Here is a 13700-nt window from a genome sequence, read left to right as displayed (position 1 = left end):
CCCAAAACTCCTTTGAATTTTTTCAACTTTGCCTTCTAAAAAGAAATCCATGTGTGGACTGTTTCCTAGTTTTCCTCCTTGCGCCCGCCACTGATAGTGGGTAGGTAAAACAATCTTTTTTTTAATTGATTTTTTTTTTTTTTCCCTGAAGAAGCTTAACCATGGGGAAACTTTGAGATGCCCTTTCAGAAAATGTTAAAAGGAATGCACTGATTAACTCTTTGAAAATGTTTTCACAAATTCCTTAGAATCATACCATACCCCCTTTGTAAATCTTTCATTTCCTTGTCATTTCAATCACTTTTGCCATTAAATTATTTTATAAACTTACAATATTTTTAGTTCTTATCATAATAAACATTTTCTTGATTTTACCAAAATATTTTTCTTAAATTCTAAGTTTATATGAAATTATTTTATTTTATTTTATTTTATTTTTCAAAGTATATGAAATAGAAAAAAGGGTTAAATTAAAGAAGGAAGAAGGCAGGTGCCAACTTCCAACTGAAAACTACCTACCACCATTTTCCCACCACTCCCTTGAGGGAGAGATTTGTAATAATAAAGGTTCGTCAACAAACACCCTTCCTATTCTCTTTAACTCCGTCACGTTTTGTTTACCTTCTCCTCCCCTCTCCCCTTCTTCAGCTAACCCCTTACGCCCTTCAATTCCATTCCTAGGGTTTCTTTTTCTCTTTCCTTCTTCTCCAAGAAACCCTACCTTCCGTCGTCCGCCTTTCTTCCTTTCCAGGTTTTTTTCTCTTTCTCTTTCTCTTTCTCTTTCTTTTCCCCTGTTTGGTTGCCGAGAAAACTCAGGAAAGGACAACAAACAAGGGAACTTTCAAGTTTGGAACTTTTCTTGTTTTTTCATCTGGGTTTTCTCCGTACAACCGAAACGGTGTTTCTTTTTTTGGTGTTAGGTGGAGTGTTTGAGTTGTGATTGTGTTGATGATTGATTTGGGTTGTTGGGACTTGGGGTTTGTGTTCAATTGCGGCATTGCTTGGTTTGTGTCTTGGAAGTTCCGAAAATATCGTTTTGTTTGAGTTCCAGAAAATGGGAAAAGTACCCTTGAAAAAAAACGATACGCAACTGATTCGAGTTTTGGTATTTTCTGATTTGGTTAGAGCTTTAATTACTATTATATGTCTCATTCTTGCTTAGAATATGTACTCATCTGTTCTGGAGCATTGATGGATGCATTACATTGGAGTATAAAATGCCTAGTTGGGCTTCTGCAACAATGCAACTGAAACATACTCTGCCTTTTGTCTTGGAACTGTGCTTGATATGTATATTTATTCTACTTATTGAGATGAACATACAATGCATTGGTGGCAATAAGAATTTTGAATTTTTGGTTTATCAGTTTATATACATATATAGTGATGCTATTATTTTCTGAAATCTTTTCATTGAGTTTGCCATTCTCAATGGCATTTGTGTTGGCTGTCTAGGACAAGTTTGGGAGGTTACTTCATTGGTACTTCTTTGCATTTTGATTTTTCCTCACTTGTGTTCATTGATTTGTTGGGGGTAATCAATGCATATGAGTTAATCAAATATGAAAGTAACCATACTTCTCTTGGAAATTACAATCGTTGACAATTAAAAAGGAAGTGGAGGACAAACCGAGTTGTCATGAATCCAAGAGGTGTAAGTTTTCAGTTAGATATCTTGTGGACGACAAACCGAGTTGTAATGAATCCAAGAGGTGTAAGTTTTCAGTTAGATATCGTGTGGAGGACTTGGGCACCAATGAAGGCGAGTTTCTTTGCTTGGGAAGCATCTTGGGATTGAATTTTAATTCTTAACCAGCTCAAAAGGAGGGGTTAGACGCTCTTGAATAGGTGTTACTTGTGCAAAGGTGAAGAGGAAATGATATACCACTCGCTTCTACATTGTTCCAAAGCAAGAATGGTGTGACGCCTGATTTTTTCTCTTTTTGGTTTGAAGTGGGTTATGCATTCTTTAGTTCTTGTGTTGACATGGCTCTTTTGTGGGGAAAAACGGAAAAGAATATGGAGGGTGCTGCTCCCTTGTACTTGTGGATTCTTTGGAAGGAAAGGAACAAAAGGACTTTTAATGATGTTGAGCAGTTTGACCAAACAATCAAATCCGATTTTTTGTATACTTTTGTAAATTGGGTTAGTGTATATATAGTGGACCACACAATGTTTATATTAGATTTTGTAGATTGGTTGAGCTTAAAAGTGAGGAGAAGGGTTTTTTTGTTTCTTTGTGTGTACTGTGCTACACCTCCCTGTAGGGGCTTTTAATATATGTTTTCTCTTTTGCCTATCAAAATAATAATAATAATAAAATAAAAGATAGAAAAATAAAAAAATAAAAAAAGGAGGGTAACCACGCTTTATTATTCATAGAAGTCATAATTGCTTTGAGGGTCTTCTTAAATCATTTTTTTTTTTTTCTGTACATTGGATATTATTAGCTAAAGGAACATGCTATTTGTACTAACAAGTAATAGTAGCATGATAGTCATAAAAAATGAGTTACTTTCATAAATTTGCTCCACAATATTCAGATTGATTCTTAAGTTTAAAAAATATGATCAATGCATGCTTGTCAAATGAAAGGGAACTTTCTATGAGAGTACTATACTGACAATTCAACTTGCAGGCCAACACAAAAACATCAGGAAAAACAAACTTTAGTTAAAGCTCTGAGGAAAAATACAATGGACTATGATTGCATTCCTAATATTTTCTTACCTTTTTAAAAGAACCTTCTTGTAGAACTTCTGTTACTGAATTTATCACCTTTAAAATGTATAGTTGAGTTCAATATGTTAAGCTTATTTTATCATATTGGAATTGGGTGCTTTAATTCTTGACAATGTTTGTAATTATCGTTTCTTGAGATGAGATGCACTGCTGTTAATCTTATGCTAATAACTGAGATCTTAGATAAGTGGCCACAGAGGACACTTACTTATGTTGTGTATTTTTTCCAGTTTCCCTTGTATCTTCTGCCACGATGTCAAGTTTGGAAGAGCCGCTTGGTCTTGACAACTTGTCGAGCCTGAGTACCATTGATCTCCAGAGGTTCTCCTCTAATGCTTGCAGGCCCAGAGCAGAGGATATGGGGATGGGAAGCTGCTGGATTGACGGGAGGACTTGTAGCTCATCCAATAATTGCAAGTAAGGGTCTCTTCACAGATCTGTGTCTGTTGCTTTTTTGGGTTTTAGGGCATTGCTTTTTTTTTTTTTTCTTTTTTAATTTTGTTCTACTTCCTAAAGTGTCATTCCTACTTTATCTTACATCACTATGAATCCTTGTTTATTTGCAGTGAAGATTATGAAGGCTATACAAGAGAGGCATTCCAATGGAAAAGACAAACAAGAGAAACATCACAAGGAGACTCCTTGAAACGAAGGACTTCAAGCCAGGGCAGGAGTTGCATGGTGTATGGAAGCAGTTGTGATTCATGGTACTCTTCAGATCACCAATATGGCTTCCAATGCAATAACAAAGGTGTAAGGGGCATGGCAAATAAGGTGATTCATTAATGGAATAGAGCTATATAAATATATATTGTTATTTGTCTTGAGTTGTAGGATTAGTATTTGGAACCTTGGTTTGGTGAATAAGATTCTTTGACACGTTATTTCTTAGAGCTGACCAATGGAAGGTTGGGTTTCATTTAGCCCATTGTTTAAGTTGCATTTAACTCCAAGTTTCGTGTTGTGATTTATTGGCTTGTTAATAATATAATTTTGCATTTTACAATCTTTGTGTTACTGGAGTTGTTTCATCTGATTTATTTTATTTTATGTTTTATTTTTGTACTTTGATAAGAGCAGTTTTTAGGAGGTATACCAAAGTTTGTGAAGATAGTGGAAGTTGGTCCAAGGGATGGATTGCAAAATGAGAAGAATATTGTACCTACAGCTGTAAAAGTGGAACTAATCCATAGGCTAGTTTCTTGTGGATTGCCTGTTGTTGAGGCTACAAGTTTTGTGTCGCCAAAATGGGTACCTCAGGTAATTCAGATGCCATTTCTTTTTTGTTCTTTAAGGCACCAGTTTTACTGATTATAAATTCAGTATTGTGCGTTTTATGTTGACTTCTTAAATTTACATGCCTTTGCCTTGGATTTGTATTCCTAGGATGGGGAATTATTGTTGGAAGCCATGACTTTCAATTAGTTTCATTTTTCTTTCTTTCTATTTACCTGAAGGGTCTTTCATTCTTCTTTGTAATTGTGGATTTTCTATTTATATAGTATTGGAAAGTATGGTCTACTAATTTTTATTTTTCACAAATATAAATCGCATAAGATATTAATGGTGTAGATGGTTTTGGAGTTGGGCTCTGGAAGGCCATCAGGATGGGAGGGTATTAACAATAAAACCTCCTTTATTATGGGTAACGGTAAAAGAGTGAAATTTTGGAAAGATAAATGGTGTGGTGATACAACTCTAAGAGAGTCTTTCCCCTCTTTGTGCATCATAGCTTTGACAAAAGATGCATGAGTGGTGGTTGTTTGAGATCTAACAGATGAGGGAAGTCATTAGAATCCTTGCTTTTCAAGGCATTTGAATGATTGAGGGATGGAAAGCAGTGTTATCAAAGATAATTGCCTAGGTAGCCTACGCCACTAGGTTGGGTGGGGCAAATAAAAGTCGCCTCTTGAAGACCTAAGCGAGGTAGCTTCAAAGAGGCGATGCCTAGGCGGTCGCCTTGGGATAAGGTTGAAGGCATAGAGATGGTCGCATTGGGATAAGGTTCAAGGCATAGAGGTGATTGCCTTTGACCATGAGTTATGATTAAACATACTTAGATTGTAATTTAATTCAATCTAAGATTAGATTAAAACAGAGTATATATTATCAATTATAGTGATAATGAAATGGAGAGCTATCAATTTAGTCTGGATGGAAGTGATGACAATTTTAACTTCAATAATGACTATGATGTTGATGCGTAAAGCTTCTCTTGGATGTTTATTCTCTCTCTCTCTCTCTCTCTCTCTTTTTTTTTTTTTTAATTTTGATTTTTGGGTGTTAGAAAATTAGAATATGCATTTGGACAAGATGAACTTCTCTAAATAATATGATGTTTCTTATGATGTGAGGTATAATATTTAACACTTTGAATAATTATTACTATTTTGTTAATTCTATAAAACACCATGAAGGATGAAAATTTAGTAGTGTTAATTGTTGAAGACGATGTTTACGTTGGTTAAGTATCGAATAGGTAATTATATGTATACTCTTTATTGTCTTAATATAGTTAAGTTATCGCCTTATTTTTTCGCCTTTTACCTTAGACTAAAAGGAGTCTTATTGCCTTGACATTGCTTTTTTGCTTTTAACAATATTGATGGAAAGGGTTTGAGGCCTTCCTCTTAAGGCTTCAAGGCAAGGCTGTGAGAAGGGGCTAGGAGTATAGGATGGAATGGATGGCTGCAAAAAAGGATAAATTTTCAGTCAAATCCTTCTACACTTTTTTGGGGCAGGAAAGATCATAAGCGTTCCCTAAAAGGGCCATTTGGAATTTGATGGCCTTGACAAAAGGAAGGTTTTATTTATTTATTTTATTTTATATTTTTATTTTTTATCGGGGAGCTTCTTGGAGAAAGGTTTGGACTTTTGATCAGCTGCAAAGGAAAGGATGGTCTTTAGTGAACCGGTGGTTTCTTTGTAAGGAAGATTAAGAGTTAGTTGATCACATTCTTGTGCACTGTGCTAAAGAAAGAGTTTTATTGAATTTTCTGTTTTCCGTGTTCAGGGTTGTGTGGGTGATGCCTCTTTTGTTTAGAGAATTTGAGACATTGTCCAACAGTTTTTGTATGAAACAAAATGTTTTGGCAAAACATCGGCAGCAGCTTATGAAGGATAAAAGATCTTCATAAGAAAAAAGAGGAAAAAAGACCAAAAAAGAAAAGAATAAAAAAATACCATCTCACTTGCATTGCTCCAAGTTGAAGTACCCAGTCAATAAACAGCTAATGCAGCAGATTAGCATTCCAAGATGGCCAGATGTTGCAGAGTTAGTATAAAAGTGCATAATTCCCCAATATCTTCTGTGTGGTGGTTCATTAAAAGAAAAATAGTACCACATGAATATGCAAATTAGCCCGTGGATAAAAATGCACAGGGCAAAACAAACTAATAGTGTACAATCATAAGGGAAGTAGAAAATTGCCCTTGAGAAATGAGTATGTCAGCTTGGAAAGCAGTAATACTGTGGAAACATCAATTATGTTGTGTACCCATGGTAAGATTTCATGCTGAACTACCCTATTAGGAATTTTCTTCCTTATGATCAAGGTGTAAGATCAGTTTTTCACATTGTCTGAAATGTTGAATGGAAAAGCAATTCTTGTTTTCCTGCACAAGAAATCATTTTCTAATTGACTATGCTTTATCATTGAAAAGTGAGGAAAGCGTTTATGCTAAATCAATGAACTATAATCGCTAGAGCACGGAACATAATATGTGATATTTAGATGTATTGGATGGTTGTAACAAGTCTGAGAATTTTCATGGGAAAGTTCTGGAGAAAAACTTTATGACTGTTCTATGGTGGTAAGCTCAAATTGTACTGGAACTGAAATTAAAGGAACGACACGGTGTAAATACTAATCTCCTCTTTGATGGAAAAAGGGCCAGCAAAAACATATGGTTAGGGAAGCTTTATTGCCCACAGCACATTGATGTCCAAATAAAATTGGTTGTAGCTTGTGTTGAGATTTTTGGGTCTTGACATAATAATTAGTCCATGCTTGTTATTCTTTTACGGTGATTCTAGTAGTTTGGTACTGGTCCCTTCCATTTTACTTGACACAATAATTAGTCTTGGTTATCATTCTTTTATGGTGATTCTACTAGTTTGGTGCTGGTCCTTCCATTTTACTGGTTATTATTATTATTATAGAGTGATTGCTCTAGTTTGGTACTTGTTCTTCCATTTTACTAGTTTTTATTTATTACTCTAGCTTGGGTTATCAGTTATACAAGAAGAGACATATCTCTGTCTCTATGCATTTGTTGTGCACATAAGTGCATGGGTGTTGGGTTAAATTTGATTCTCAAACTAACCTCATGACGATATTCTGAAAATTGAAGCTTCCGTTTTATGCTTATGTATTTTCTAGATGTTGGATTCTATTGGTGTCTTACAGACTCTTGAATTGAATGGTATACAATTTATTCCTTCTTTATCTTGTTACAGTTAGCAGATGCAAAGGATGTTATGGAAGCAGTTCGGAATTTGGAGGGTGCTAGATTACCTGTGCTGACACCTAATTTAAAAGTGAGTAATTGTTTCCAGAAAAAGGGGAAAAACCATGAGTTCAAAGCAATTCTGTCTGTATGTGAGGGAATTTCTCATATCAACTACTTGTAGGGATTTGAAGCAGCTATTGCAGCTGGTGCTAAGGAAGTTGCCATCTTTGCTTCAGCTTCTGAGTCCTTTTCAAAGTCAAACATCAATTGTAGTATTGAAGAGAGTCTCACTCGCTATCGTGCTGTTGCCCTTGCTGCTAAAAAACTCTCAATTCCTGTCCGTGGGTATGCCTAATCTTTATGCATATTGAACCTCTCACTCCCTTCCTCTCTCTTCAGATTACCTGAAAAAGCTCCATGTTTTGACTTCTATTGACTAAGTTATAGGTGACATTACATTTTAGATCTAGTCTGTTTTTTTTCCCTCTTTTATGGTATAATGCAATTTTCTCAGAGGGATTTAATAGATTATCTAAAAGATGTACCATCTTGGTTTGAATAGAAAAAAAATGATAAACTTCAATATTTTGTGGAAGAAGTTTAATAAAAAATTGATTTGTTTGGTATCTGGCCTCCATCTAACGGAGCACTAGAATGCTGGTAGCTAGGCAGGGGTTATACATGTTTCTCGTCTGGTCCTTAATTATTGCTCAAATTCCTGCCAATTTATAGAAGTCCATCAGTGTTCCTTACTAGTGTCATCTTTAAGAGATTGGTTCTTACTTACATGTTTACACCTAATACCAGCTTAATTTTATCTAGTAGATTATTGTGAGTGAGGATCTATCATGTTATTGTATGTTTTCATTTATTTTTTCACAACTGCTTGTGGGCATAGCACAGAATATCCTAAAAAGATGAATTAAATTAAAAAGCAAGTTAGAAAGCTTGCATATTACTAGTAATCTCTATAATCACAGGTAGTATTAAAGATTCATTATGTAATTGCATGTCCTGAAACTTTTCCCATTAAAAGCTCAAAGATACAATGTTTGACTGTTTTGTATTATTATTAATTCAGTTTTCCACAAGATATTATTAAAAGGGGGCCATTGTGATATTGGCTGGCTTCACTTTTTTGTCATGACAAGTTGCATATGGGCCCATCAATTAGACTTGTGGCAGCTCAACCTTGAGTGTCTTCACTTGAAAAATGCATCAGTGCCATTGGTTTGGGCCTTTTTGTACCCAATCAGTTTGACTGCAGCAATCTGCTAAGCTGACTTGTTACCAGGGTGAGTTTCAGGGCCACAATCTCACTAGTATAATGGCTATGATTTGCCTTAATAAGAAAGTAGAAGTGGCCTTAATAAAGGACAAGATGAGAGAAAGTTGTCTAAGATGGTTTGACAATATGCAATGCTGACCCCATGAGTTTACACCAATGAAGGAGTAATTTGATTCAATTTGAAGGTGTCAGAGCTAGCAGGACATGAGTATGGACAGAGGAAGAACCTGATTCTCTGTAATCCAGTTGAGGTTTGGCTCTGGGCAGAGGTGTATGGTGAAAAAGGAGAATTCATTCAGCCAACCCCAGGTAGTTGGGATTAAGGCCTTTGCTGATTGCAGCTCATACCATTTATGGCCCTTCAGTCAGACAGGTGGTACTAGGGTCCACTCAGTCAAAAAATGATCAGGGCCATTCTTTTGGGCACTTCTGTTCCCAATAAATCTCACTACAGGAATTTGCTAACTTTATTTTTGGTAGGGTGAGTGCTACAGGCACAAACTGAATCAATGGCTCTGATGTGTATTTGTCATCTATAGGCAGCATCAATGGCCCACTTCTTCCCTTCATCCACTTATTTTCATACTTACCAAGGAAAAAAACATAACTTGACAGCTTCCTTGGAGCTGCATGTAAAATGAAGGAGCCTTTTCATGTTTCAAATTGCAGAGTGATATCCAAGTCAAGATAGGTTTGAAGTCAACAGCCAACATATGCATTTTGCCAGCAGATTGTTAAAGATTGGACAAGCCATACCTGTAGGACATTAAATGACACTGTTTTACTGTTTGTCTGGTTTGTGTGGTAGTCATTTGAAATCCAGCCTCTTTATACTGAGAAATATCTAATTAAAAATCCTATAATGACACTCAAACTCTATAGTCTCATTTGGACCTTTTATACTATGTTCAGTACTATGCTGTGAATGCTCTTATTTTTCTTATTTGGTTCGTGATATTTTTCCATTGTTTAATTTTAAGTTCCCCATGTCATGCAGTCAAGTATTGGAAAGACAATTCTGAAAATAGGGTGCAATTATTTGTCTCGACCATAGATCTCATATTGAAAAGAAGAAAGAAAGATAGTAGTTTGTGGTCTAATACAAACTATTTTCCCTTTTAGTATGGTATAGGATTAACAGAATATCTTCAATTTCTACTCCCTGATCTTATATAAGCCATTTCTAGGAGATGGTTTGATGATGAACTGAACGCCATGTTTAAACTTTGTATTTGTTGAATAACTTCATTGTTGATGTTCTAAATCAATCATGGTTTTATTCCTTGTCATGCTTTGGAAATTCAGCACCTGGATTGGTTTATCATTGACAAGTGCCTTCGCTTGAAATTAGTTCATCTGTTCTAAATTGATTTATTTAATATACTTATCTCTGTTGCTCGGTTTTCTTCCTGATTTGGATTTCTTGCTTTTATTGAAACCCTTACTCCATGTATTAACTCATGTTTGAATGCTTCCAATGAAAAGCAATAATATGTTTCTGTTTCTGTTACTGAATTGAAGTTGGCATTACATTTTGATAGGTATGTGTCATGTGTCGTTGGGTGTCCGGTGGAAGGAGCTATTTCTCCCTCAAAAGTTGCATATGTGGCCAAAGAACTTTATGATATGGGTTGCTTTGAAATCTCCCTTGGTGATACAATTGGGGTTGCTACGCCTGGTAATGTCCTCAACTGCCTTTTATTTTCTTATTCATTTACGTTGTTTGTTTAGGATGTATGGAAAAATAATAACTTTTGTCTGCTTATGGAACTTCAATTTGAACTAACAATTTTTCTTTGCCCCAAAGGCCTGCTTTGTAAACTTCTTAAATAAGTACAACTCTTTGTTGCTTGTCTGTAATTATGATGATAACAATAGTTTTATTTCCTCTTCATGCTTTTGTTTATGCAATACTATTCTTAGGTTCTGCAACTGTGTTGTCATTTCAGCCTATTTTATTGTCTTCAAATAGGCATGCGTATCCTCTTTTCTGTTCAAACTGAGGAAGAACCTTTGCTGGACATGACATGGGATAGATATAAGTATTTGATGTGCTTTAATATGTTTCTTCTCAGACACATTGAACAGGCATGTTGAAGAAAAGGAGAGCAATACATCCTTAATTATTTAACAACATTTGGTAGCTTGCATAATCTGTTAAAAGTATTTGATATGTTCTATGGATACTTCAAAATAAGTGTAAGTACAAATGCTAAAACAAGCTAAAGTTACAGACAGCTCATTTTAGCTTAGTGTCTTTAAAGAGGGAAAAGTTAAAAAATTTGATGTTCTCAGTGTCCTAAAGTTTTGGTGGTTTGACAGATCTGACACCTAGAAGTATATCCATCCTTGATGCTTGTATTGTAGTGTGTAACATAGTTTATGTTCCTCTCCGAATAGCTTAATGTATTTGATAGTTTGTGTCAATAATTAGTTAAATGCAGTAGAATTAAGAAAGAGAAACCATCATCTATAATCTTCATTTATTTATGTATCAGGCGCCATTGTTCCTATGCTTGAAGCTGTAATGGCTGTTGTTCCTGTTGAGAAGCTTGCTGTCCACTTCCATGACACTTATGGGCAGTCTCTTCCAAATATTTTACTATCGCTCCAGGTATGCAAACTTCTTGAAATTGTTAAAGAAAATAGGAAAAATCTTGTTAATGCCTGATTATCCTTTAACAAGGAATACGTTTTTAAGAATGACCTGTGATGTGGCCATGACTCATGCATGAAGTGGTTAAATCGGAACTGGATTGGTTTCACCTAGTTTGCTTCAACTTTCTCAAAAATCAACCCTATTCTATGTTTTCCCGGAAAGAGTTCCTATGGAATCTGCCTTTCCTGTATAAGCACCAACAGAACGCCTCCAGTGTATTTGGGACTGGACCACCCCTTTACTACTGGGGTGATAGCTAAACCCTGCAAAGTGGCTGTAACATGGCGTGTTTAATTTCCTACTACAAGAACAGCTGAAAAGGGTGATTGCAGAGTGCTTGTGCTGATTGCTGTAATGCTTAAGTAGAATTTCAAACACCATATATGTAACCAAGAAATGTAATTGCAGATATATTAGGCCTTTCTTCATTTCATTGTCCTTTGGATTTTTTGGTCCACAGATGGGGATTAGCACCATAGATTCCTCTGTTGCTGGTCTTGGAGGATGCCCATATGCCAAGGGAGCTTCAGGGAACGTGGCCACCGAGGATGTTGTTTACATGCTTAATGGCCTTGGCGTGAAAACCAACGTCGATCTGGGAAAGCTCATGTTAGTTGGTGATTTCATCAGCAACCGTTTGGGCCGCCCTTCTGGTTCCAAGACAGCCATAGCCTTGAGCCGCGTGAATGTTGATGCCTCTAAGATTTAGGGACATTGAAGGCATATGATCTATTCTATGTACTTCCAAGCTTGGAAGAGGATGATATGATTGTCACATGTCGTTTCTAATCTGTATGTTGCATTATATATCTATGTATCTATACCTATATATAGGAATAAAACAAACAGAGAGCCATTGTTGGCGTAACCATTACTTTTGGAAGCAAAGATGAAATGGGTGTGTTGAGATATGTGTGTAAGTCTCAATCTGAAAATAGAGGCTGCCAATTGCAGTGAATAGAGAAAGTGTAGGATGTTGGAGTCGTTGTAAGGGGGGTAGGCCATGATTCCTGTAAGGGGTTTTGTCCTAATAAGATAAGGTTGAGGACCAGGTGGGGTTCAAATTAATAAACAAGTATTCCACTGTTTCGGGGATCTGTCTCTCAAGAGATGATCAATTACAGTTACTGTGTAAATCCTGTTGTTTTAGCCCTGTGTTCTGATGGCATGGAATCTGATAGTCTTTTCTGCTGGCATACAATCTAAGAGTCTTGTGATTTAAAATAATTTTTAAATCATGAAGAAAGTTAAAAAGGATTGTTATTTTTGTGAAGAAAGTTGAGGAATGTTTGGTAACTATTTTTGAAAAATAGTTTTTAAAAACTTATTTATAATATTTTATAGAATAAAAATTTGTTTGGAAAATTGAAATGTTTTTAATGTATTTTAAGAATAATTTTTATATCTAAGCTTTTATTTTTTATCATTCTAAATGTTTACATTATTATTTTTTAAAACAATCATCAAAAAATAAATAAAAACAACTTAAAATAACTAAAAAATGTTTTTTTAAAATATCATATTTTTAGTTCTTGAAAGCAGAAAACAAAAAATAGTTTTTTTTTTATTATCAAATGTGTTTTCTTTATTTTTTATTTTAGAAAACAATAGGAAAATAGAGAATATAAAATTGTTCTAGAAAATGGTTGCCAAATAGGCTCTTAAACCTTGTATTGAGTTTTTATTTTGGTAAGCAATGATGAAAATATTGATATTGATGGTTTGATCATTTTAGGAAAATATAGATTAAAAAAAATGTGGATATATGATTTAAAAATAAAAATAAAAATTATGAAAATTGATTAAAAAATAAAAATTTAGATAAAACTTTAACAAATGATAGAAGAGTAAATGATACTCATTAAATTTGGTTTTTTAAAAATAATATTAGTGTGATATGGCAAATATTGAACAATAAGAAAATGTGCACTAATATTGGTATTATGAAATAAAGTCTACATATATGAGTATTTTGATTCCTTCCCAAAGTTTACATGAATAGTATATTTGTGTTACATTTAAAATTCCATATGATATTTCTTAAGAAGGATAATTAAATATTGATGAAATATCATAACACTTCCATTTTTTAATTTTGAATATTTTAATAAAAATATTAAAAATATATGAATGGAACACAATCATTAAGGATAATATTGTAATATTATATTTTTAATCGAATACTAAATAAGTATATAGAATGAACCCTTTATTGTAGCTGGTTGCCACTTGCCCCCATCATTATTTTTATTATTACTATTTTTAATTATCACATGGCTAAATAATAAACATATAAGTAGACAAAAATAATAATAAAAATGGTGATTGAATCAACCAAGAGAACTACCTTACTTAGCCATTCAAATGGATGGAGTTAGTATTATTAGATCCAAGATTCAATAAACTTGATATACTTCATTCATTCATCACTTGATAAGTTTGAAGTTTGTAAGGAAATTAATAATTATCTAATAGCTTAAACGTAAATTGATAATACATTATTAAAACTTTGTTGATTCACGAGAATGTTTATTTATTGAGTATTACGTTAAAATTGAA

At 34.4% G+C, this 13700-nt stretch overlaps 1 protein-coding gene across 2 annotated transcripts; it reads left to right on the top strand.

The window, feature by feature from the left end:
* Positions 1-480: 480 nt before the first annotated feature.
* LOC100264975 (hydroxymethylglutaryl-CoA lyase, mitochondrial) lies at positions 481-12236 on the top strand. 2 transcript variants are annotated; one of them, XM_010653238.3, is made up of 9 exons: positions 481-1105; positions 2973-3159; positions 3309-3516; positions 3823-4002; positions 7202-7282; positions 7376-7539; positions 10024-10160; positions 10981-11096; positions 11602-12236. In XM_010653238.3, exons 2-9 carry the CDS (start codon positions 2996-2998, stop codon positions 11848-11850), a joined length of 1299 nt encoding a protein of 432 aa, XP_010651540.1. In that variant the 5' UTR covers positions 481-1105; positions 2973-2995; the 3' UTR covers positions 11851-12236. The 2 variants fall into 2 exon arrangements, with proteins under 2 accessions (XP_010651540.1, XP_002263865.1); XM_002263829.4 differs by having other exon boundaries at positions 545-751.
* Positions 12237-13700: the final 1464 nt, after the last annotated feature.

This window comes from Vitis vinifera, chromosome 6 (assembly GCF_030704535.1).
Source record: "Vitis vinifera cultivar Pinot Noir 40024 chromosome 6, ASM3070453v1".
Taxonomy (NCBI): Eukaryota; Viridiplantae; Streptophyta; class Magnoliopsida; order Vitales; family Vitaceae; genus Vitis; species Vitis vinifera.
The sequence above is the reverse complement of the archived record's forward strand: the minus strand, read 5'-3'. Positions and strand labels throughout refer to the sequence as shown.